At 48.8% G+C, this 27,319-nt stretch overlaps 1 protein-coding gene across 2 annotated transcripts in view; it reads right to left on the reverse strand.

Annotated features, from left to right (window-relative positions):
• AP2A2 (adaptor related protein complex 2 subunit alpha 2) overlaps positions 1-18,225 on the reverse strand; it is a 110,930-nt gene extending 92,705 nt beyond the window's left edge. For both annotated transcript variants that reach the window (XM_063093427.1, XM_063093426.1), the window contains exon 1: positions 18,043-18,225. In XM_063093427.1, the coding sequence (XP_062949497.1) occupies positions 18,043-18,109 (67 nt within the window). In that variant the 5' untranslated portion in view covers positions 18,110-18,225. The remainder of the gene's footprint in view (positions 1-18,042) is intronic.
• Between the last annotated feature and the right edge of the window lie 9,094 nt (positions 18,226-27,319).

Genomic DNA, 27,319 nt, shown 5'->3' on the forward strand with positions numbered 1-27,319 from the left:
CAGCAAGAAACGGCCTCGTTAACACAGATCATGTCTATAAAACAAAAAGCCTATCTCCCTTGCCTTGATTTCTGGGTTTCAGAGCACTGCACACTAAACCCATAAGAAGTATTGTTCTATTTAATAGAGAACAAGATCCTCCCTACTTTTAAGGAATTCATGTAAGGAATAAATGCCGCAAAGTCATACATTCTCCTTACAATTCCACTTAGAAACATGCCAAACAACCTTTAAGTGAGAATTGCCTGCCCAAAGTTGATTTATTCTTCCCCAAGGCCTTCTCTCAAGGATTAGAAATAAAAGTCATAGAGTACACACATATACACACATACACACACACAGTTACTTCAAAAAGTTCACAGAAAAATGGAATTAAAAGATAATATGAATCTTTCCATGAACTTTGTGAAGACCCCTCATGTATACAGAAATAGTCATAAAGAAGATGAAAGAGGTCACCACAATTTTGGATGCTGGAAACAATGGTTAAATTGTACCCCCAACTGCCTGCAGGAAGGAGGACAAGTAAAAAGCAAACCTTCTCAGAGAACCTGAAAATGAAAGGTGACAGGAACCTCAGGAGACAGATGTCAGGAGAAGGGACTGAAGTCTGTGTGAGGGAGCAGCAGACCCCTCCACTAGATCCTGTAGCCAGGTAGCCCCCGTACCCATTTCAGTAAAAGACAAGAGGCTTCCTCTCTGGAAAAGAAAGAAAACAGAAGCTTTAGGTTCCACCGAGTGCCGGAGCAAGAGGCATGGTAAGAACAGCACAACTGAGTGGCAGACTCAAGGAACGGTGAGACACCCCCTCCCAGAATAACTGCAGCAAGGTTTACAACACCCATCCACCCATCAAGCAAGAGAAGAGACTACAGAGTTCTCAGGAAGAACTGAACAGCTCCTGAGAGATGACAGAGAGATCCTCACATCTCAGTGGGCATGCTGTAAGGCCCCTGCTGAAGCCCTACCCAGGAGCTGGTGGAAGTGAGTGGACAGACACCAACCCCCAGGCATGAACCAGACACAAAAGCAGACCTAAGGAACAGGAATTCAAAGCAAAGAAACCATGCAGAGAAGGAAACTCCAAAACAATGAACACTTACACACAGATAAGGTAAAATACAGCTTTGCCACCAAAAAAGGAGCACTGGGGCAGTAAGAAAGCCCTCAGATGATAAAGGTTATAGCAGAGATTGGAAACTCACAAGGAGAGCTGGAGGACAAACTGGAGAGTCTCAGAAGACGAGAGACAGGAAGGTAAGAACATTTAAGCCAGGAGGTACAAATTTCAATATTATTAGAGGAATACTGAGAAAAGAGAAAGTGGAACGAAACAAAGGAGATCATCAAAGAAAGAAAATGAGAGCACCTCCAAACCTGAAGGACATAAGTTTCCAGACTGACTAAGGCCACCAACTGCCATACCTGGACACATCATCTTAAAATTTCTGGCCACTAGAAACTGAGAGTAAAAGCTGAGGAAAAATTATTTCCAGTCTTTTCTTTTTTGGTTGCTGCGGGGATCCGAACCCTTGACCTTGGTGTTACAACACCATGTGCTCTGACTGAGCTCACCAGCCAGATTATTTCCAGTCTAGAATTGTACCTGAGGCAAATTCTTAACTAGTAAGAAGGTAAAAAAAAATACACTTTTTTCAAAAATGCAAAATCTCCAAACAATTTTATCTCCTATGCACTCTTAGGTGCACAGAAGACGTGCACCACCTAACCCACAAGCAAGCATGAGCCAAGAGGATAGACACAGGGTCTCCAAAGCCAGGGGATGAGCCAGTGAGAGACAACGGAGTGAGCACAGGCCTGTCAGGGTTACAGCAGGACAGACCATGCCAAGAAGGGCATTTCCAACAGGAAAGTAGGGGCTGATGAGCCAGCTGATGTGTCTGACCACCTTAAGAGGGAGGGGTCCTGCGTAATATCCAAAAGTTTGGGGCTGAAAAGCAACAAGTACATTAAGAAGTAAGCAAAAGGCAATGCTTAACTCCAAAGAAATTAAAAATTGAACTAAAAGCTGAACCATTATTCTCAGCTGAGAACAATATTTTCAGACATTAATGAAATGCTAGACATTAATCAAATAAAATATTGTCACATATTAGAGAATGTGAGAAGAGAATCTTGGGTAAAAGTCAAATCCTCATCTTTTTTTTTTTTTTTTTTTTTTTAAAGATGACCGGTAAGGGGATCTTAACCCTCGACTTGGTGTTGTCAGCACCACGCTCAGCCAGTGAGCGAACCGGCCATCCGTATATGGGATCCGAACCCGGGGCCTTGGTGTTATCAGCACCGCACTCTACCGAGTGAGCCACGGGCCGGCCCTAAATCCTCATCTTCCATAGTAAAAAGTCAATAAGTAATAACCAAATGGGGGGAAAACACCCATAAGTTGTATAAAGAGTTAATAAGTATCATATTTTTTAAGTGAATATGAGAAGAAACAGCTATAAAATTAAAATAACTGACTGAGGTTTAGAATGGGGGGGCAAGGTGGAGACCGGTGTTTTACAATTAACTTCTTAAACTACATTCTTTAAGGTTTTTTTTTAATTTTTAAAAAATATTTAAGTAAGGGCAAGACTAGGTGAAAAAATAACAAAAATGAACGCTACTGGGAAGACCTGGCCAATTATTTACTATAAAACTGAAAATAAACAAATTGCTGTTTTCATGGGACAGACTACGAAGCACAGAAACAGCCTGTAAGACATATAAAGAATTCAAGAATACAGTAAAGTGGCATCACAAACAGGGAAAGAAAGTACCACTTTACAAATGCTTTGGGAGATATTGGGTAAACAATTCAGAGAGAGGAGTGATGTTGGATCCTCATCTAACAAGAAAATGAACTCTACAAGGGGTTAACAAGATAAAAAAAATAATTTTTAAAAAGTATTAAAACCTAAACATTTTATAGGTCTTTGGTGGGGGGACTAAAGGAATGGAAGAAGCCACACCGGGGGGTCTGTACCATATCAGGATGGAAAGGTGACCCTGCGTGGCACTGGCCAGCACACCACAAGCCAAGAGCATGAGGCCTCAGAGGCAGGTTCCATCCTAACTACAAAGCAAGGCCCAGTGACACCCCACATGGCAAGAGTACAGGTTAAGTCACAGGATAGATGGATCACCAGTAAGCATGCGTTTGTTTCTTGTTTTTGAAATGAGACACTCTCTCCAGGTAGGAGCACATACTGGTACCCGGTACTGAGGGCAGTCCTCAGAGGCGAGCAGAGCAGCAGTAAGCACTTAGGGACAGACCGACTTGGTCCCAACCCCAGCTCTGCCTCTCTGAGCCCAGTGACCTCAGCTAAACTACCGCTTCTCTGTACCTCAGTTTCCTCATCTGTAAGTAAGTACAGTTGGTCCCCATCTTACGATGGTTCAATTTACAATTTTTCAACTTTACAATGGTGCAAAAGCAATACGCATTCAAAACCATACTTCAGGTACCCATACATCCATTCCGTTTTTCATGTTCAATACAGTAGTCATTAAATTACCTGAGATATTCAACACCTGATTACAAAACTGACTTTGTGTTGGATGATTTGGCCCAACTGCAGGCTGATGTGAGTGTTCCAAGCACGGGTTTATCAGGACGTGACCCCATCACAAGCTAAGGTGCAGCTGTAGTTCTGATTTTGGAACCATGTTCCCAGCAAGTGCGCCCTGAAAGCACTGAATGGATGACGTGAGGGACGTTGGGGAGGGAGAGCAGCAACTGGCTCCACCAAGGACACAGGAGGAGAGGGTGTGGTTCAGAAGGACACTGAACTTTCAGCAGAGAAACGAAGCTGTGGGTGAGAGGAAAAGAGCAGCTTGCATGCAGCCGGCTCAGAAGCCACAAGCAACTGGGAGGCAAACACAAAATCACCGCTGGGTCACCTACATAACTCCTGCCTGCCAAAGTGATGACCCGCCTTTTAAAAGCAGACTCTCCCAAAGTTTTAAAAATTGTATCCCTTAGAGTTATTTGGTTCTAAGTTTTAAAATCACTTGAGAGAAACCTATAAATCAAGAAGATCCACTTTAGACAGAAAGATGCCGAAGATGGCAACGTAACTACTTCTCACAATTACCGAGGCAAGAAAGGATACTGCTTTTGAACAAAACTAAAAAACAAGTCAAAAAAAAAAAAAAAAAGGCATATACACGCTCCTTTTGTTGAGTACTTATTTTTGACAAAAATATCCAAAGTGGGGCCGACCCTGTGGCGCACTCGGGAGAGTGCAGCGCTGGGAGCACAGCGATGCTCCCGCCGCCGGTTCGGATCCTATATAGGACTGGCCGGTGCACTCACTGGCTGAGTGCCGGTCACGAAAAAGACAAAAAAATATATATATATATCCAAAGTGAACTTTTAAAAGATAGTGTTCAATGTGTACTTTGGGGAGATGGAAGAGATACTGCCATTAGCACACTGCGCTGAGGGCCTCTTCCCAGGGGGTTGACAGCGGCACCCACCACACACTCAACAGGTGCTGTGCTGTACTGCGGTCAACAGTAAATAACAATGCTCTAGGGCCAGACTCTAGGTCACCAGCTCACATCGACCAACTGAGGCAAGTCACCTGCCCTGATTGTCCTGCCTCCCTCCTGCTCAAGAATCAACCAGGCTTCCTTCCACATCTCCCCGCACCAGCTTCCAGGACCTGTCTACTTCACATCCACCCCCATCAACCTTATTCCAGATTACTACCCAATATGCACATAATGGCCTCACCAGTCCCACGCCTACCTCCCACATTAAGCCCCCAGACTCACCCTGTCTCTCCATCTCTCGTCTCTCCTCTTCAAGTTCTACCTCCCCCAATTTCTCCAGTCCCTGCCTTTCTCTTCTCTGACTTTATGGCACACCAGGTCCCCATTATGAACTTAAATACTCCTTTTCTCCAAGCATGGCAGCTTTCTCACTCCAGCTACCTCTCCGTCCAGAAGAAAGGGGCTGCCCCTTAAACTGTGCTGCATCCCCACGGCCATACCAAGTACACAGACTCTGCAGCTATGGAAGGAGGAAGCTACTGGGCACATGAGGGATTACTACACGCTCACTGATCACTGGGTTTCCTTCTCACCATGCTCTCTGAAACCTACAGCCAGTCTCCAGCAAATTCCCTAAATCGTCAGCTTCTCTAACATTCTCTTCACCTTCTCCCACTGTCATCCAGAAGTGGGAAATATGTCCTTGTCACTCCTCACAGTCACTTCCCCATCCTCCTCCCCCCTTTCCCCTACAATACTCAGCGCTGAGGAAACCCATGGCTCCTCCTTCAGACACCTCCTCACCCCTGAAGAGCCCAGCTTCTGGCTGATGGTGGTGCAAGTGATCTCTCCAAGCCACAGCCCCAGCCTGTCTATGCCTTGCTGCAGGTGTCCCACTAGGTAAGAAACACTCAACACCGTTTGGGCCCCCCAGGACCACCATCTCTCTCCCATTCCATATCCTCACCCCCTTAGCCAGCTTCAATCCCATCATACAAACCAACCCTCACAACAGCCTTCTCAAGCCCTAACTCTCTTCTCCACTTGTGCATTCACTTGGCAAAACCCCTCCCTGCTGAAATCCAGTTCTTGGCCAACTGGCAACTGAGCCTGCAGAGCTGAGTGTGCCTGATGAGACCACACCTCCAGCCGCTGACCCCAGGGAAAACCCAGGCAGGCCCTGTCCACTCTCCCACACGGTCCTCACAGCCTCTCCCCGACCTCCTACACTCCTCCTGCCCCCACTAGCAGCTGGTGAGCCTGCTACCTGTTCACAGAGAACATCCAGGGCAGTCACTAGCTCCACAGCCAGGGTCTTCATCTTCCCAGCAGCACATAAACATGCTCACACCTCCCCAGGCCTCACCTTTCTCACCTGGACCTCCTATCTCAGTAGGTCTGCCTGCCTCCTCCTCCCCTGCCCTTCTCAACAGGGTACCCAGCGTAATGCTTTTTAAAAAAAGAAAAAGTCCCTTCTCTGCTCACCCCCCACTGGCTCCGCATGTCTACAGGGTAAGAGGAGTTCTCATAATGGCCTACAAGCCCCTACACCCGGCTCTGATGTCCCAGACTCTGTCCCTGGCACCTTCCACTCCAGCCACACTGGCCAGAGCTCAGGGCATGCCTGACCCCAGCAATGCTATCTAAATCACATCCCCTCCAACACATCTTATCCTCTTTCCTCCTTTATTTCTTCCCTTAATACAGTACATAATGTACTATATATTATACTTATTGATTTTATGTTTATCTGGCTAGAATGTAAGCCACAGGAGAGCAGGTATTTTTGTCTGTTTTGTTTACTGCACAAAATAGGCACTTGGCAAATCTGTTGAACAAATAGATGAACCCTAAAAAACAAACAAAACTCTCCTGACCCCACCATGATAGGCAGAATACCCCCACAAAGATACCCACACCTAATACTAGGATCCTGCACGTTACCTTACATAGCAAAAGGAACTTTGCAAATGTAATTAACACAGGGGAATGATCCTGGATTGTCTAGGTGGCACAATCCCATCACATGAGCCCTTAAAAGCAGACAGCTTTCTCTGCCTGGAGGCAGGAGATGGGCTGATGAAGAAGTCAGAAAGATCAGAATCTTCACAGAGAATCACTGGAGGAGCCCCACGGAAAACATACGGAGGAGGAATTCGGGCAAGATCCAGGGTCAAAGACTATGCAGCTAACAGGCAGCAGAGAACCTGCAAGGAGCTGAGTTCAGCCAGTGGTCTGAGTGGCTTGGAGCTTGGAAGCGGATTCATCACCAGGGGCTCCAGAAAAGATCACAGCCCTGCAGGGCCACACAACTTCTCATCCGAAGAACTGTGAGATAATAAAGGGGTATTCTTTTGTGCTGCTGAATTAGTGGTAATTTGTTGCCACAGAAAGCTGATACACCTGCCTCTGCAGTCACCGTCTCATTCTGTTCTCTAATCCACAGCAAAACTCCTCAAGAGTTGAGCCTCATGTTTCCCATTATTCTGCCTTTGGGTTCACGAAGGCCCAGTCCTCTCATGTGACCTACCCACCCCCTCCTCCACTCGGCTAGTCCCCCACATCTCCCTGACCACATGGTGCCAGCACGCCCCGGACTCTTTACATCCTTCTGGAGATGATGCAGCATGAGGGTCTGAACACTGAGCCCTACCACCCAACAGGCAGGTGTATGGCCTTGGGCTTCCGTGCCATAAAGCAGGAGAACCACAGGACCGACTGTGAGCTATCTTCATGAGATCAGGTGAGTAGATGGCACACAGCTCACCAGGGGAGCGCCGGCTGTGTTTGGTGACTTCCACTCACTCCTTCCGTGAGTTCCCCAAGCTCATGGCTTTAGACACCATCTATAAACAATGCCCCATACTTCTGCCTCTACCCCCAACCTCTTCTCTGAACTCCAGTCTTATATATATAACTGCATACTCGACATCTCTCCCCAAAACCTACTGGCCACAAAGAGGAACTGGATTTACCCTCTCACCTTAAATAACTAAAAACCTGGACAAAAATATATGAAATGATAGCTTTCAGACACTGGACAACAGACCATGGAAGACAGTAGTCTCTGAGAGATGCAAACAAGCAAGGTAAGCCTGCAGCTGTTCCAGCCCACTGCCTGGGGAGGGGTACCAAGCAGAGCCTGCAGGTCTCCCTGAATTGAGGAGATAGGGTTGAGATTTCAGGGAGGCTTGGAGGCTGGTCTGCAAGGCAGAGAGCCAGAGCAGGTCTGCTGCAAGGAGAACTGAGAGACAGGAAACTCCCTCAGGCGAGGGAAGAGCCACCAGAAAGCAGGAGGTAACAGCACTGCAGCTAGCATTGGGGTCCCAAGCCGGAAGAAAAACCCTCATAAAACACAGGGCATCGGGCCGGCCTGTGGCTCACTCGGGAGAGTGTGGTGCTGATAACACCAAGGCCACGGGTTCGGATCCCATATAGGGATGGCCGGTTGCTCACTGGCTGAGCGTGGTGCTGACAATACCAAGTCAAGGGTTAAGATCCCCTTACCGGTCATCTTTTTTAAAAAATTAAAAAATTAAAAAATTAAAAAACACAGGGCATTACGTAGAGCTCCGAGAAGGATACTGCCTCAAGAGTGGGGTAAAATTAGCCCTGGAGTAAAGGCTACTCTGGTCCCACCCTGTAAGGATCAAACTGTTCCCAAATAAGCTTCATCCCACAACAAAGCTCAAAAATATTTAAAGAAACACAAAAATATTCAGCACCATGAAGGTAAAATCCACAATGTCTGGCAACCAATAAAAAATTACCAGGAAGGCAAAGAAACAGTAAAATAAACTATAATGAGTAACTGGAGCGTCCAAAGGAGGGGAGAGGACAGAAAAAATATTTGAAGAAATAGTTCATATTTATGTATTAATTACCTCCCCAGGCCTCACCTTTCTCACCTGGGCCTCCTATCTCAGCAGGTCTGCCTGCCTCCTCCTCCCCTGCCCTGAGATTTTTCAAATTTGATGAAAATTATAAACCCACTGATCTCAGAAGCTCAAATCCCAAGCACAAGAAACATGACAAAAATTACAAGGCACATCATAAATCAAATTGCCTAAAACCAGTAATTAAGAAAAAAGATGCATTATATATACATAAACAATGATAAAAATGGTAGCAGACTTATCTGGAAACAGTGCAAGCCTAACACTTAGAGCAGAGTCTTCAAAGCACCAGAACAATGCACACGGGGACTGTGGCCATTCTAACACCTCTCTCTGGTCCAAGCCAGCCCTGTCTCCCAACTGGGTGTGACAATACCACCCAAGCTGTCTCCCTGCTTCAACCCTTGCTCTGACTGCTTATTCCAAATACAAAAGCCAGATGATCTTAATAAAAGCAAAAATAATTAGGACCAAATCACTCCTGTGCTCAAAACCTCCAAAGGATTCCCACGAGGCCATGCATGACCTGTGCCCCACTCCTGCCTGCGGTCCTCAACTCCTGCTCACCACACCTTCACTCTGCCGACCCCCTACAGCACACACCCGCACACAGGGCCCCTGTGCCTCCACGCAGAGAGCTCTCCTCCTGATGTTCCATGGTTCACTTCCATACTTCCTTCCAGTTTCCTTAAAATTTACCTTTCCAAGCTACCTAACCTGTCACCTTCCTTAAGTAGCAAACTCTTTCCCTACTCTCTAGTCTTCTTCCCTACTTTATTTTTCTCTATGATGAACAGATGTATGGAAAGAGACACATACATATATGTTTTTCTCATTCATTTTGTCTGTCTATTCTCACAAGAATATAAGTTCTGAAAGTAGGGGGATTTTGTCCATCTGGCTAACCACTGAGTCCTCAGTGCCTACAATAATGCCTGTCACAGAGCAGATATTTAATGGATTTGCTGAATGGATGAATTAATTATACAATTACGGCAGAAAATAGAATCTAGCAAAATAAGGAAGTAAATTTTAAAATAATACCTTCAAAATGCCCTTCACTGTTGGGGTTGCATCAAAAAGATAGCAAAACAAGGCCAGCCCGTGGCTCACTTGGGAGAATGTGGTGCTGATAACACCAAGACCACAGGTTCAGATCCCTCTATAGGGATGGCCAGTTAGCTCACTTGGGAGAGTGTGGTGCTGACAACACCAAGTCAAGGGTTAAGATCCCCTTACCAGTCATCTTTGAAAAAAAAAAACAAAAACAAATTTAAATTAGATCTATAGCAAATGCTGCATTCAAGAACACTTCTCAAGGAGACATCAACACTAAAAAGAACCTTGCATCTCTGGTTCCTCTTTAACCAACATCACATACGGGGATCCACACCGCCGTTCCACGGAGAACAAGCTCAGAAAGGCCAAGCCTCAGGAACTGAACGACGGGGCACCAACTGATCCACAGACCTCACCCTTGCCTCTTCCTTCTCTTCCACCTCTTCAGCTCTTTGGAGAGCTGGACATGCTACTCTAAGCAAGGACAACTCAAACTGTAGTTAAATAATAAGGCAACAAAATTTTAAATAGAGAATTAACTGAACAAAAGACACAAGTTAATTAAAAGCAGTAACACATTGTGAGGAATCTATAGGGCAGGATGACTGACAGAAGGCTCCTTGCAGGTAGGTGCCTTCAGCAGGAACTCAGTCACAGACAGTGCAAAGCAGCACCTCAGGGTTCACAACGAGGCTCTGATCTGGTTATTCTGTACATGAGCAAACAATGCTACAGAACTGCATTTTTCCACAGCAATAAGTGCAATTCCAAAGTGTCCTGAAATATTCATTTATATGTTTTCTATTGGCTTTTTTAAAAGACTATTTGACATCAATTTGGTGCTCTCTTTTCAATGCTCTTTAAACTATGATGGAAACATATACGGTGCTTGCTATCTCAGCTGCATCACGTGAAGGAGGTGGTCCACAGAAAAGCCAAACTGTAAATCCTACTATGGTACCGCCTGCCCTGAGAAGCTCAAGGTGCTTTAGGTACACTAAATAATCCTCGTTATACCCTTGTGTTGCCATCAGTAGGGACTTTAAAGGTAAGACAAGCAATGTAAAACCAAAACCAAGCAATCCAACTTAGATGCTGGTCTCTGCACTTCCAAGCAGTCCTTGCAGGCAGACCCCCAAGTCTCCAGGCAGGTGGGAAGAAAGGTTAACAGGAACTATCCTGAACACAAGGAGAGAAATCAATGCAAATCCACCATCACTCTGAGTTTAAATTACGGGCAAAAGTGAAGACTCCAAGCTCTCAACAGGGCCACAATCTGTGAAGGCAGGAAAGGAAGGGGAGCAGAACCAGGACCTAACCAAAACCACTGGCTAGAAGTTTATTTACTAAATGAACACATCCTGCAAAAGTCAGCCATTTAACCCAGTCTCCTGAGCTATCAGGAGGCCAAGTGAACTACACAGGGCCAAGCCTTGTCAGAAGGACTTCCCTCTCCTTCAGGGGCACAGAAGAGATGTGGGCACATCACTGCCCCTCTGAAGATCCTGCAGCCACCCCCAACACCAGCGGCCCCACCCCGTGCTCCTCCCAGCTTCCCACTTGATAGAAGCCTTTGTGACCCCATTTCCCACACTCTAATTACTAGTTGAGTGTGGGCCCCGGTCTTATTAGTCTCTCCCAACGATGTTGAATGAAAAGCATGATGAGTTGGCAGGAAGTGATGTCTGAAAGGCAGGCAGGGACCAGAGTGTGGCTACAAGCTGGCACGGCATCTCACAGGCCATCCCAGCTCCTTGGGTAAGGACCCGTCCCTGGGACTCACCTCTCACTCCCTGGTGCTGTGTATCCCGCTGCACCATGCTCTTCTTGTCTTCTTCTCAATTCTGGTCTCCAGGACACTATTGTGGAGATGGCACTGGGTCCTACCCATTTACTATTTAGTCTATGTATCTCGGCTGCAGCCTTACAGCCTTGTCTCTGGAACAGAGCTACTCTTATCACACAGCCTCAGCTCCCACTTCCCTTTTTTTTTTTTTCCTGACCGGTAAGGGGATCGCAACCCTTGGCTCAGTGTCATCGGCACCACGCTCAGCAAGTAAGTGCACCGGCTATCCCTATATATGATCCGAACCTGCGGCCTCGGCGCTACCAGCACCACACTCTCCCGAGTGAGCCACGGGGCCGGCCCCTCAGCTCCCACTTCTGTATGGGAGCACCCACTTGAACCCACACACCCTGAAATGCTCTCACAATAAAACTGCACATACTGCTTCTCAAGACATTTCAATGTTCACACCAAAGCCAGGAAGGTTCTGAAGAAGGTAAATGCTGCCACAATAAGTAAATACAGTTTTGTAATCTATATCTGAGACATCATGTGGCCTACTAAAGATTGTTCATTTCTGTTTTGAGTTAATTCAACTTATTTTCTTTAACTGGAGGAAAAGTTATTTAGTTTATTCCATACAGCTCTGGAAGCCAATAGAAGCCATCCAACTTTCTAACTCCCAAACTTGAAGTTTCAATATCAAACCTTGATGTTGCTTAAATCAGGCCAGATTCTGTGCTGACCAGCAACGTGCAAGGGCGGGATGGGAGGGGGACATCTCTATTCATTCTACACTCGTGTGATCACAACAGATGGGGGGAGGGAACATGGACCAGACACACTTCAACGGAAAAAAAGAAGGCTCACTCGACAAGGCCACACACAAAGGTGGACCATTCCGAAGCTTAACTTGGAATCGGTCTTTTACAGATGTTCAAGCACCTTGTGTGCCTCCATTACTTTTCTCTGCCTTCCCTCTGTGACCTTCCACCTGTCAATCAGACCAGTCCTCAGTGCACGGTCCCACCTGTGCATCTTGATGTCCTCTTACTCCCCACACACCAATCCTGAATGCAGGAGCATGCACTAGAACTCAGCCCGTTTGTCTCTGACCCCACAGCATCTCACACAACAGGACCAGATCTACCATCCCTTATCTGAAACCTGAGGCCAAATTTGTTTCCAAACTCAGCACTGCTCAGACTTTAGGAAGAAGCACATCACCCCCATGGCAGCAGGCAGGGCAGTGTCCTGTGAGCACAGGAAAGAGTCTGCAGAAGACCTGGGAACACCCACATGGGAGCAAGACCACACAGAGCCTCACCACAGTGCAGGTCCAGCATTTAGCCAAACAAGTTTACCATAAATCTACAAAAAGACTTTTGGTTTTTGGAACCTTACAAATTCTGAAGTTTGAGCTAAGGGAAGGTGGCCCCATGCTCAAGAACCTACTACACAGACAGGTGAGGTTCCAAGCTCCTGCTCAGGAGCTCACACCACATGTTCAAATTCTCTCTTCATACAAGTGCAAATATACTAGACTCCAATCTTCCCCTCTGGTCTGACTCTAGCTGATTTTTTTTAAAAGCCAAGGAAATGCTACTTAATCCCACAAAGATAGCCTCTTCAGTAACTCTGGGACAACAAAATCTTAACACATATTGTTGTCAAAAGCAACAGAATGAAATCATTTTAAGAAGAATGAAAAGTAATGCTACATATCTGGCATGGAACATGCTTATCACCGGGACATTTCAACTTGTCCTAAGAGAAGATGAGTGACCCCAGCCTTCAGAGGAGCCAGAAGGAAAACCTACGAAGAACATGCAGGTGTTTCCTAGAAGCAGCAACCACCAACCTTGGCAGAAAAATTCAACCTGGAGCAAAGACTTCCTCCTCTGGCTCAGAGGTTCGTCCCTCTCCTTACCCTCCGTCACACACTTCCTAAATTGGTTTCCAAGGAATATAAACTATGCATGAGTGCAAAAGAAAATATGCAAGAAGAGCATTCTTTTTTAAAAGTCAGCATTTTAAGAATGTACAGTCAAGAAAGACAAAATGAACTTTTAACTTTGGAGATTCTTTCAAAAATATAAAAGCAGACTGACTATGATTCTGGCCTTTACTACCATACAGGAAAATCAGATAGCAACTTCATATTTAAGTTTTACACTGAAGTTTGAGCAGAATTTAAATTTTTATGTTCAGTTCCTCTATGTCCAATTTATGACTCATAACAATTGGAATTTTACAAACAAATAGTTTTTTTTCTTTTTTGTGGCTGGCCAGTGCGAGGATCTGAATCTGTGACCTTGGGGTTACAAGGCGGCACTCTAACCAACTGAGCTAACTGACCAGCCCCTAAAATTTTTTAAACTTTAGTCACTCTAAAATATACTTCAAAGGAGTGTCCAATTTCAACAAAGTTAACAGAGATGGAAGAGACCAAGTTTTGTGCCACTGAGCAGAGAGCTAATAATTACTCCACCAGCTTATCACTGCACGTGCAGCAGAAGCAGAAAGCTTTCTTCTGTAACACTGGAAATTCACGTTCACCAACTTGCTAATCACATCTCTCCACTTGTTTCTCTTCATTTTGAGTACCTGGAAGGATTAAATAAAATGCCTCCAACCATGATAGAAGTATCTAGATTCATCTGTACAGCACCAGCACCCCATGCACAGAGGAAGAGATAGCAATTTCCTGCCCACTGGCAACGTGACTGGTCTTACAACAAGGACCTATCACTTCTCCCGTTTGTTGCAGTCCTGATTATTTTGCAGTCAATTCTCAGAGTCCAACAACATTTTCAGCAGTTTTCTATTTCCAACAATAGCCTAACGTTGGCACGTCAACAGCAAGACATTAAGACATGTGTTAATTAAATAATATATGACGCTCCTTTGCAGATACATCACTTGTGTAAAAGCAAACGAAAGTTCCATAATAACTGAATGAATAGTAAATAATAGTTATCTTATTTTCCCAATTTTGGCAGTTCTTTTGTTTTTTTAGAATCCTTTGCTAGAATATAATGCCAAGCAACACAACACGCTGGATGGACCTCAACAGAATTGTAGTGAGTGAAAAAAGCCGGTCTCAATGTCACATAAGGGCCAGCCCGTGGCTCACTTGGGAGAGTGTGATGCTGATAACACCAAGTCAAGGGTTAAGATCTCCTTACTGGTCATCTTTAATTTAAAAAAAAAAAAAAAAGTCACATATTACGATTCCATTTATATGACATCCTTGAGATCACAAAATTATAGAGATGGAGAACAGACTAGCAGTTGCAGGCGGTGCGGGGGGGAGGGTAGCATGAGTGAGCTTTGTGATAATGGAACAGCCCTGAGTCTGAACTGAGGTAGGGGCTGCAGGGAGCTGCACGTGCTAAAACCACATAGAACTACACTCATACAGACACGCACACGTGCGCGCGCACATAAAACTAATGAAATCTGAATACGCCTGGTGGTTTGTACCAATGTAAGTTTCCTGGTGTTAAAACTGTCCTATAGTTATGCAAGATATGCACATTAGGAATAGTGGGGTGAAGGATGCCAGGGACCTCCCTATCCATTTCCTGGCAACTTCCTGTGAATTCATAATCATTTCAAAATAAAGAATTATTTAAGAACTGGGACTAAATAAAAGGACTAGAATTGTTATTTTTTTTTAAAAGATGACCAGTAAGGGGATCTTAACCCTTGACTTGGTGGTGAGCTAACCAGCCATCCCTATGTAGGGACCCGAACCCGTGGCCTTGGTGTTATTGGCACCACACTCTCCCAAGAGAGCCACGGGCCAGCCCTGGACTAAAATTAATGACAATTTTAAAAAAGAGAGAAAACAGTTCATTAACTCCCACACACTGAACTCATATTAGCCAAACTCAGTGGTCCCTGGCTTGAAGTTAATCAGAAAGGATCAAGTTAATTTTATGAGACACTAAATTAGTTCACTACCTGAATGACAAAATCTACAGGTTTGAGTGGAACTGCATGACATGGGGAACCTTCTCGAATTCTAGTACATATTCACTGCTGCCTATGGTAAGAAGAGTAATGCTCCCAGCCAGTGCCTGGGTGTGGACACTAACTTGAAGTGCAAACAGATGCAGAGCACATGCCACCATATTTCCTACTGCCCCTTACACACTGTCCTCAGATACTTAGCACAGAGTCTTGAAGGAAGAAAAACTAGTCAGAAAGGTAAAAAGGGGCCGAGCCCGTGGCGCACTCGGGAGAGTGCAGCGCTGGGAGCGCGGCGACGCTCCCGCCACGGGTTCGGATCCTGTATAGGACTGGCCGGTGCACTCACTGGCTGAGTGCTGGTCACGAAAAAGACAAAAAAAAAAAAAAAAAAAAAAGAAGAAAGGTAAAAAGGAGCTGCAAATTCAGACTTGAAACAGACTTCTGTCAGTTGGGGAAACTAAGGCTCAGTAGCTGGTGGCTTCTAGTCATGGAGCTGGTAAGAGGCAGAGTCGGGATCAAGCACCTTGGCTGCCAGCTCAGTGTCCTCTCTCCACAGATCCTGGCTGCTCAAATCACTCACCTTCACAATGGGAAGACAGTAAGCACACAAAATCAAAGCAGGACAGGGCAAGGGGGAAGGACTGACCCCCTCCCTGCAACACGGGGTCAAGATCAGACTGGCTCTAGCCCTCATTTGCTCTCCAATCCCATCTCCAGGCACTGGCCCACACTTTGTTTCAAACGTTAATTCCCTGCTGCTCCCTGCACACCTTGGCCTTCTGCCTGAAGTGCCCTCTGGACAAAACCAGCCAAGCATCACCTTCTAGGTGAGGTCTTCTCTGGCGCACTCGTCTATCTGTTCACTGGGCACACATCTAGTGCCAGATGCTGTGACAGGCACAGGAGGAATGGTGTGATGAGCAAGACATACAGGGTCCCCACCTTGTGAAAGCTTACAGTGGGGGACACAGAGTGCACTGGAAAAAACAACACCAAACTGAGGACACTGCTTGAAGGAGAACAGTGCTATGGCTGATGAGAAGGCGACCCAACAGTGAGGTTGGAAAGGTGTTTCTGAGGAAGGGGGCCATATTAAACAAGAGACCTGGCTCCACCAAGAAGAACTAGGTACCCTTCTTCTAATAGCTCCGTTAGGGGAGGGATTGTCTCATTCATTGGTTTACACCAGAGGTTCTCAACCAAGGACAACAATGCCCCTCGGAGGACATTTGTCAATGCCTGGAGACATTTTTGATTGTCACAACTAAGGCATCTAGTGCTGCACAGGACAGTCCACCACAACAAAGGATAATCCAGCCCCTATGTCAGCTGTGCCAAGGTGGAGACAGTCTGATCCACACAGCTGTTCAACAAGCATTTAGAGTTCTCGCTAGACAGTAGGCACCATCTCATCAAATGCAGGACCTGGCACAGAACATATATCTAATAAGTGGGTGTTCAGTGTCTGAGAAAACAGTTTTCAATCTCAATGCTCTACCCAATGCAATATTTTCCAAAATGAAAGGACAGACATCATAGCTAATTTAAGGCTGCTAAGCCTTTGTCCAAGGGGTCCCCTTAACAAGTAATACACGGTTTTACAAAATACATTATGATCGTGAATGTTATTGTCTCCGTAATTTCGTTACATAGCAAAAAAGAAGAGAAAAAAAAAGAGAATGACGCCCTACTTGTGAAAGTCCTGATCTAAAATGTATTTCTATGCTTTTTTTTTTTTTTTCTGAGTAGGGAAAGGGACACACAGTCTTCTACCCCTCCACAATACCGAGTCTGGCAGAAGCAGACTAGCATCCTGGTCCTGCACGTAGTCTAAGGAGGTGAGGGTTTAAAGAGAAGGTTCAGTTCAACAGCATCTGCCAGTAATAAGGTCACAAAAATTCCTGAAAATTTACATTAAACCTAAGGTAATAAAAATTAGGAAGTCAATCATTTGCTGGATGACAAGGAAAAAATAAACACACCAAACCCGGAAACTGGCTTTTTTCTATCTTAAATTAAGAAAGGAGACCGTCTCTGATAACCAGAAAGACTTTCTGCATGCCAAAGCCCAATTGATTGTGGACCATGCACCCACCCGCTGTCCTTTCTACAGGCCATGCCTTCCTGGCTTTTTGGTGTGGATTTTTTCCACCGCAGGGGACTCCGCGTCCCTGAGAGGCGGTCTGTAACCGAGACATCGGGCAGCGCAGTTCCCGAAGCCATCCCACACCCCGACTGCCCCCGTCTGATGCCCTCCGGGAATGAGTCACTTCAATCTTAGCGGGTGAGCTCCCATCAGGGCGTGATAAGCCGTGTCACAGAGCTGCTTCCCGGAGGACCGTTTCTAGATTTCCACTCCCCAAGCGAACATCAATGCCGTTTTGGAAAACGCTGAGTTAAACGCTCCATTACTAGAAAGACCGAGATGACATCATGCTGGGGGGGGGCGTCTTGGCCGGAACCCCCCGGTCGGTGCCACAGCCAAAAGGGGCGCGGGTGCGGGACGCCGCCTGCACCCCCGCACCCGGTCTCAGCACCGCACCCTCATCCCACCGCCCCCGCCTGCGCCCTCCCCGCCGCCAGATCCGCACCCAGACCCCATCCCGCACCCCGGCCTACGCCCCCACTCCAGCCCCCAACCCCCACCGCCAGAACCACACCCCAGACCCCCACCCCGCACCCCCGCCCAGGGCCCCGCCAGCTTCGCACCTTGGCCTGCGCCAGGCCCGCAACCCAGACCCCCGCCTCGCACTGCGGCCCACAGCCCCGCGCCGCCCTCCGCCCCCCGCCCGCAGGCCCGGTCCGGCGCCCGGGGCCACTCACAGTTGCGGATGTCGGAGATGAAGACCGCCAGGCCGCGCATCCCGTCCCCCTTGGACACGGCCGGCATCTTCGAGCCCCGGGAGCGGCCTCGGCTGACGAGCCCCGGAGCAGGAGCGCGGAGCGCGGGCCGCAGCCGCCTCACAGCCTCCGCCTCAGCCGCCGCCTCCGGCTGCGAGCGCCGCGCTCTGGGACGCCGCGTGCGCGCACGCACGACGCTCGCGCGCGCACGCGCGCGCGAGGCGACGGACGGCGGCCGGACGGGCAGCGCAGGAGACGGCGCGCGCGCGTCCGCGGCGCGGGAGTGAGCACGTCGAGGCGGGGGCGCCCCCTGGAGACGGGCGCCGCCTGCTGGAGCCGCGCTGGGGCCGAGGGTTCGCGTCCCGGGCCGCGCTGGCCGGCGCTGCTGCCGGCGTCCCCCACGCCCAGGGACGTTCGTGACGGTCACTGCAAAAGGCGCTGGTGGCCCTGGGCCCCGGCTCTGCTTTGCGCTCTCCAGATCCTCGTTTTCCTCGTTGAGATAGACGGACTCGTAAATGCTGCGCGGCCGCGCATTGACACGGACGATGCCAGGCGGACATCGGGATGGGGTCCCAGGCGGCCCCAGGCTTCGCGGGCCCAAGAACGTCCCGGGTGGGGCCCAGGCCACAAGCCACGCGGAGGGCGGGGGGACAGTCGCTGCGGGGACAACCTCTGGCTGCTCCTGGCTCCAGCGAGGAAATCCTCCCCTAGCCCAGGACCCTGAGATGGTGGGACCCGCCCGCCCCTCCCTAGGCCTGGCAGCCTCTGAGCTGGCGTGGCGGGGTACACCGTCCTTGACCACGCCCGACGTCTCGGAGCTTGCTCCACATGGCCTGGACTGTCCAGAGCCAGCCGCTTCCTTTACCAATGGGGAAGACTGAGGCCTGAGGAGAAAGGACCGCCCGCCCCAGCCCCATGACAGCAGCAGGCGGCTGCAGCCCAGTCCAGAACTTCACCCCTCAAAGCCTGGCCAGCGCGTTTTTGCCACTTTGCCGCTGTTGCCACTGCCCACCTCTGCTCCCAGGCCCCCTCTGGCCCCAGCGAGGTGAGGCACAGGACTGCCCCTGTGGACCCACCGGGAGGGAGGACCTGGCTGGGCTGGGCTGCACTGGATGGGCCTTGGCTGGGCACAGACCCCCAGGAAGGAGTCTGTCTGAGAGCAAATGTCCATACGGAGCTCTCCTTTGTGAAGCCAGAGGTGTCTTTGAAGAAGATGCACCCTCCTCACCCGGGGTAATCCAGGCCCTCCTCCTGGAACTGGCCAGACCCACCAGCAAGACTTTTGTCCCTGCCCTGGCTCATTTCCCCAGTCCCGCATGTGAGCTTAGGACTGAGTGGATCCTTGTGGCTCACTTGGGAGAGTGCGGTGTTGAGAACACCAAGGCCCCGGGTTCGGATCCCATATAGGGATGGCCGGTTAGCTCACTGGCTGAGAGTGGTGCTGACAACACCAAGTCAAGGGTTAAGATCCCCTTACTGGTCATCTTTAAAAAAAAAAAATTAAAAAGAGGACTGAGTGGATCCTGACCAGGAGGAGGAAGGGCGGGACCTCCCCACCCCCACCCCATGGCCCAAGCACCCGACTGAGGCTCTGGGGTGCCTGGAGTCCCAGAGGAGCTGAGACCCGTGACAGGCCCAAATCCTCATAATCTGGCCAAGTTCACCACCTTCCAAAACAGGTGACACACAGGGCCAGCAGAGGGCTTACTGGAGGAGGGGAGATCCCCGGGGTCCCCATCCCCATGCCAGCAAGGTAACCCCCCCACATCCACCTCCTGGCAGAGGAAGTGGGCCAAGGGGATCTTTCTCCTTCAGCTTGTCCCCTCCATCTGAAGGCTTCCCTCCCTTGGTCCTGAAGATAAGCAGAGTCATTCTGAGGACAGCCCCAGGAAATCACAGAGCATGGGCTCTGGGTACCAGGAGCCCTGGTGTGCCTACATGGAGCTCCCGCTACTATGTGCCAGTCCAGAGGACCCCACCCTGCCCCCAGCAGCCACACAGGACAATTCAGGCACGGCTGGAGGGTCTTCTCAGAGGAGGGGCTTGGAGCTGGGCAGGTGTCCCACCTCCCTGCATTCTGAAGACCCCTCCTCAGGGCTGACTTTGGGATTCCCACAGACATATCTACCTGTCCACACAAGTGTGTCGAGGAGTCCCAGAGGGCCCCACAGGCAGCAATAGGAAAGACACCCCCCCACCCCATTTCAGAGCCTTCACCTTCCCAGACCTGTGGGCCCTCCAGGTCACTTGCTCCCACCCCAGCCTCGGGCCTGAGTCCACACGGGCCTCCCTGACCACAGCCACTGTTCAGTGAGAGAGAGGCCATCTTTGATAGAGTGCACTGCTTGGAAGCAGTTTCATTTCCTAAGTTGTCTCAACTGGACATTCATCACATTTTAGCCACTTGTGGTCATAGTTCTGTTCCCAAGGGTGGGGGTGGGACTGAGAGTCTCTTTCCTCCATCTGTGCCCCTGAGAGGTGAGGGCCCCACAGACATGGGCCCAACATTTGCACTGTGAAGAAGACAAAGGCCAAGGGCTCCAGAGCCTGCAGCGTGGCCATGGTGTCTGGGCGCAGCAGGGGCATCCCAAACAGATGGCTCCTGCAGCATTAGCTGGCTGTCTCAGCTCCTAGCCAGACCTGAACCCGCCTGCCCCCTGTCAGTTTTACGAAGGATCCAGTTTCTTTCCCATAATCTCTGGAGTGATTTGCTGACAATGACCCTTCCAGAAAATTGGGGTTTACAGCCTGGTCTGGGTATGGCTGGGGCACTGAGCACCCACGCATGTTCAGGGACAGGGATGTGGTAGTCCTCAGACCTGGGGGCTACCCCTGTGGTCAGATGATCACCTGTGGTCACCAGGAGTGACATGCTCAGGGAAGCCTAGGCCCTGGAAGCTGAGTGTCCCCTGCCATGGACAGGGCATGAGGATTTCTATAACTCAGTGGTGGGTGGGTGCTTTGAATGTAGCCAGACCACCTGAAGAAAGAATAATGAGCTCAAACTCTTAACTGCCAATCTCAGGGGGGTGGGAAGCTGTCTGTGACTGTGCAGATCTCATTTCTTGCAGCCACAGAATTGAGGGAGCCCAAAGCCATACACAGCCGGATTTAGTTGCAAAATAGCCACAGAAGATGAATATACAACTTCCTCAAATGTCTTATGGGACAGCAGGAGCACTGTGTGGAGTGAGCATGAGACCCAGAAAACTGTAAACCTGGGAGAGTCAGTTCCCGACACCTCCACACGCAACGTCACGCCCAAAGCGGAAGGGCTTTGCACCTGGAGACTCACAGGAAGTTGAGTTTATGTCGGCAAAACTCTGTGAAAGTGTATGTGATGGATCTTGTGACAGAGGAGCAGGCCCAGTACAGCGGCTCTGTCCCAGGAGGCACCCACCAGCGGACCTGGGTCAGCTGGGCCAGCTCAGGCAGCCGAGCATCCTTCTCGTTGCTGCTGGGCCAACACCTGGAAGCCAAACTCAGGGCGGCCCATGTTAAAACACGGTTGAGGGGGCTGGCCAGCTAGCTCTGTCGGTTAGAGTACAGCCTTATAACACCAAGGTCATGGGTTCAACTCTCCTTTCCAGCCAACCACAAAAAAAAAAAAAAAAAAAAAAAATGGTTGAGATGCCAGAAATTCCTGGATATCACGTGGAGAAAGAAATGCAGGGTCTCAAGGGTTAAACCTATCCCCACCCCTAAGGAGACCCCTCCCACCAAGGCCTTGGAAATGCGAGTGTTACAGAGGACCAGCATCTTCACAGGCTCCAGGAGAGGTCCTCTGAAGCTGGCAAGGGACAGCAGCAGAAGTGGGCTCCCTGTTTTCAAAGAAGGACAGCCCAAGGCGACAGAGGCTGCAAGGTCAATGACGTCATCAAGGTTGTCTGTCTGGCAGCAGCCCCTGGTGGGGCCTATCTGCTCAGGGGACCCTTGGGCCATCAGATGGGCAGCCGTCTGAGCTCCTGCTTAAGATGTACAGTCAAGAAAATTCCAGGCCTGGTGAACAGAGGCCTGATTTGAACCATTGGCCCTCACCTGATTCCAGAAGCTGGTCAAGAGGCAGACCAAAGGGCCTTGCAGAAGGGGAGCCAGGCACTCGTGAGAAGAGAGAGCCTGTGATAAAATCATGGCCATGTCCTGTGTGTCCTCCTTCCCAGTGATATATCAGTAAAACTGGACAAGGAGACACCCAAAAGGTCAGAGGTGATTGGACACCAGTCTGGGCCATCGCGATTCCTGGGAACCCAGGTTGCCACAACAGTCCACTGAACAGAGGGGAGGCTTGGGGGTCAAGTGATGATGCCACTGTGTCCTGGGTCTGTCTGAACATAGATCTGACCTGAGAATTGAGCTGGAACTGACACCCTCAGCAGCAGCAGAAACCCCACAGTCACTTCCTGACATCTGGAAAGGGCAAAGTCGAAACCCTAGGAGCTTCCTTCTCAACCTAAAAAGCAGACCAGTGGTGTTACTGATGTCGGGTCCCACCCTCAGAGGTTCTGATTAACAGTGTGGGGCACGGCCTGGGTGTTGGGATTTTTAAAGCACCCTCTGCAATTCTGAGGTGTGACCCAGTTTGCTAGCCCCTAGACTAGCCCAAGGCCATCAACCACCTGCACAGTGTGGATGTGCAGCACACGCCCATTGAGCTCCTCTGCCTGGCCAGCCTTGTAGAGGAGTGGGCTTAGGGAGTGTTATGGATCACTGGGCTCACTCACTGTTGACTCCAAAGGAAGCCCCTGTCCCAGCCATTTCTCCTACTGCAGCAAATCCCATCAGCCCAGGCCCAAGTATGCAGCTGCTGGTCTGGCTAAAAGCTTCTCTCTTTCTTGAACGTACAAGGGCGGAAACCAAGATGCTTGACGAGGGAACCTCAACATAAAGTGACTTGAACGAGAAGCATGTTCTTTCCTCCTGCGGAATGTCCAGAAGCAAACAGACATGGGCTGTCAGGGCAACTCTGTGTTCCTTGACAGATGGCGCATCTCTGGGTTCAAGGCACATGATCCCCCTGCCCTTGTTTGTAGGCAGTGGAAAGGGGAAAAGAAAAGGTGAAAAGACAGCAAACTCCTTACACAAGTGTCCCAGTGAGCAGGATGGAAGCCACGCTGCGATGTGAAACCACCTGGGCCGTAGGCAAATTTTAAAAAGGCTCAGTTTTTTTCTTGGCATGCATTTCTCTGAGTTCCCTCTTCTCCCATGGTTATTTAATGTTTTGAACCTTGGTTACGGGGCAAGGTAACATTATTTACATGAATGTAAAGTTGTTTTCCAGCCAGCCTGGAGCTGCAGACTTGCACATACTATCCAGACCCTGAGAAACCAGGAAGATAGCAATAAAGCTGTGGTGATCCCACCCTCCAGCAAGACCCTAAGATAACAGCAAGGATGGGAAACCAGACGGAATCTTGGCAAGAGCTTGCACCTGGCTCCTTGCATGAAGCCCTCAGGGGCTCACATCCCCCTCCCTCCTGCTTTTCATTTCCCACATTCCATTCCCTCAGCCCCCTCTTTATTTTTTATTTTTTTTTTTTTTAATTTATTTTTTTTTTTTTTAAAGATGACCGGTAAGGGGATCTTAACCCTTGACTTGGTGTTGTCAGCACCACGCTCAGCCAGTGAGCGAACCGGCCATCCGTATATGGGATCCGAACCCGGGGCCTTGGTGTTATCAGCACCGCACTCTCCCGAGTGAGCCACGGGCCGGCCCTCAGCCCCCTCTTTAAAAGCCCCAAAATAAATCTGAGTCTTGGATATGGCTTTGGTCTGACCATTCTCCTTCAGGTTGACCAGAGAGATGGGTTAGCCTGACATATCGCCTCAGGTCACCGGCATTCCTGAATAAAGCTGACTCCCAGCATTTGACTTTTATTTGTTTGATTTTTGTCTGGAGGCAGGCAGCCAGACCTGTATGCCTAGTATCAAATTTGGGGGAGTCTCAGCCAGGAGCTGAGTGTGCCCTGTAACACAAATTCAATCTGGAGGTTGCCCAGTCACTTCTACTCACATCCCATTGGCCAAAATCTACCTGCACAGAAGGCTGGAAAATGTAGTCTTCAGCTGACAGCCAGGTGCCCCCTAAAACTCAGGGAGTTCTAATGTTAAAAGAATGAATAGAAAATATAAACCAAGAAACAATCAGCAGCCTCTGCCACAAAAGATATTCACAGAATGCTAGGAACACTGATTACTTTCGCCTGGCAGGGACAGCAGGACACCTTTACAACTTCCCTACAGAGCTGCACGGGAACACTGCCTCTCTGGAACACTGCCTCTCTGCCACAGTTTAATTCCCAGGGACTCTGGTCATGGCATCATTAGTCATCACACTTGTGCACTGCACTAAGATGACCTAACCAGCAGGAAGTAGCACATACCCTGGATGCCTTGGGGAGACATAGGCATGCCAAAGGCAGAGACTGCTACCTGACCCCCAATATTGAATGTCCTCTCTTCTGCAGTAATTGAACTCCTGACTTAGTGGGCATTTGGCCACCCAGAATAAAGATGACATTTCCCAGCCTCCTTTGCAGCTAGCATTGCCAGGTGACAACAGAATGTGAAGGGACAAAGTACCACAAATTGGGCAGCTTAAACAACAGATGTTTATTGTCTCATGGTCCTGGAGGCTGGAAGTCCGAGATCAAGGTGGCAGCAGGGTGGTTCTTCTTGGCTTGTAGACAGCTTCTTCTCCCTGTCTTCACATGGTCTTCTCTCTGCATGTGTCTGTGTCCTAATCTCTTCTTATAAATTCTATTGGATTAGGGTCCACCCTAGTGACCTCATCTGAACCAATTACATCTGCCATGACCATGTCTCCAAATAAGGTCACATTTTGCAGTTCTGGGGTATTTTGGGGTACTGGGGTTAGGACTTCAGCATGAGTCTTTAGGAGACAATTCAGCTCATTACAGAGGTGATGTGTGTACATTGGGGAACATGATTTTGAATCTCCACCCCCTTTTCCACCCACCTACTTGGAACATGGTTTTGCTAGCTGGAGCTTTATGTTGGCCAGGAGAATGAGTTACCACACTGTCTGTAGTGGGTTGAATTATGTCCCCCCCAAAACTCATTGAAGCTTGAATTGTGTCCCCAAGTTTATGTATTAGGAACTTGGTCCCCACTGTGACTGTTAAGAGGGTGGGAAATCCTATTATGGTAGTTGAAAGGTGGAGCCTTGAAGAGGTGATTGGATTGTAGGACCTTGCAGTAGTGAATGGATTAAAAATGGTGGCCAGGGGTGTGGTTCTGAGGGCTTTAAGAGAAGAGGAGAGTCTGTCTTGTTCTCTCTGCTTCCACCATCTTGCATTGTGAGACCCCTGGGTCATTGTTGCCACCACCAGATAGACTTTGGACTTCTCAGCCTCAGAAACTGTAAGCAATAAGTTTTGTTTTCTTTATAAATCACCCAGTCTTAGGTATTTTGTTATAAGCCACATAAATGGACTATTACACTGTCCCCTGCCATGCCAGCCCTGAAACAGCCTGTGTCTATGCCACTGTGGTTGGGGGCTCTGTTACACCCAGCCAAACCTAGGTCCTAATTAATACTATTACCATGCCTGAGGGTGCAAGATGAACCCCAGGAACAATACAGGGTTCTTGTCACTGACGTTTCTGAGACTCCAGGAGTCTGGGGCATGTCCAGATCCTGTCCTATTCCTGTCTGATACCTTGTCATCAGTGCCACTCCACATCCACTCCCACAGGTCTTGTTGATCATCAGCGAGTGGCCACCCTTCCACTCCTGATGCCCAGGGCAACAGAAGCAGTGCAGCTGGTGACACCAGCTGGGGGAGGGCAGGGGAGAGGTCTGTGAGAAGCCTGCCCCTCCCCCCAGGATGCTGCCATTCCAGACCTCCTGCTCACCTCAGGACAGGGGCCTACGAACTCCACACTCCCTGACATACCCTTTAAGAAATACTCCCCTTGACCCAGACCAGCCATGCCAGTAGCTCACTGTCCACAACCCAACGGGCCTCACTGGTTTGGGGTGCTTTGTAGCAAATGCTTCTGTCCCAGGCCAGCATCCACGCACCTGGCATCCAGGCCTGACTCCTTCCTCTATGGACCCAGCCAAGGTAAGCTGATGGAATATATGTAAAAAATTTTTTTCTTTTTTTGGCAGCTGGCCAGTACAGGGATCGAACCCCGGACCTTGGTGTTCTTAGCACCACGCTCTAACCAACTGAACTAACCCGCCAGCCCCTTGAATATATGTTAATTTTAAGATTGGCCTGAGAGGCTGGACTGTTTCCAAGTAGTTAGAGCATGTTGCTGAGAACACCAAGGTCCAGGGTTGGATCCCTGCACCAGCTACAAAAACAAAAAACAAACAAAAAAAACCAAAAAAACAGATTGCTCTGAGGAAAAACAGCTTTAGGAAAGAAAGCACACTAAAATTATTACTTTGGGCCTTTTGTCACCACTGTATGAGTGTCCTGGGGTTGCTATAATAAATTAACAACAGAAATTTATTCTCCCACAGTTCTAGAGGCCAGAAGTCCACAATCTAATGTCAGCAGTGCTGGTTCCTTCTGAAGGATCAAGGGAGAGCCCGTTCCATGCCCCTCTCCAGCTTCTAGTGGCTGCTGGCATCCTTGGCATTTCTGATCCTTGCCCTGTGTGACCCTGGTCTCTGCCTCCATCCTCACATGCTTTCTTACCCATGTCTGTTCTCAAATCTCCCTCTCCTTTTCCTTTATAAGTGTTGTAGAAAACGGACTAGGCGAGATGCGACCCAACACTCAGACAGTTGGAGAGCTGGGAGTTTATTTCACTAGCGGGCCTAGACAGGCTACTGCCTGAAAATCTGGACCCCCAGCTCAGATCTCACAAGGTTTTTATAAGCAGACTCCTCCAGGGCTTTTTACACATTTTTTTTTCTTTTCTCAGCATTTCAGCTAGCATGTGCAGTGTGTGCAGATAAGCACTCTTTTATAGAAGCCAAAAATGCAAGCAATGATTAATAGCCAGACTTGTGGAGCAAGCATAGTTTCAAGGACAAAATAGGCTTATGAGAAAGTTACTTTTGCATTATTTCCCAACATAAGGAGCCCCCCAGTCACTGGATTTAGGGCCCACCTTACATCCAGGATGATATCATCCCAAGATCATCTCCTTTTTGCGGGGGCAGGGTGCAGCTGGCTGGTATGAAGATCTGAACTCTTTACCCTCGTGTTATCAACACTGTGCTCTAACCAATTGAGCTAACCAGCCAGCTGGTTCTGTTTCTTGTTTTTGTTTTTTTTTA

The sequence above is a fragment of the Cynocephalus volans genome, chromosome 4 (assembly GCF_027409185.1).
Source record: "Cynocephalus volans isolate mCynVol1 chromosome 4, mCynVol1.pri, whole genome shotgun sequence".
Classification (NCBI taxonomy): Eukaryota; Metazoa; Chordata; class Mammalia; order Dermoptera; family Cynocephalidae; genus Cynocephalus; species Cynocephalus volans.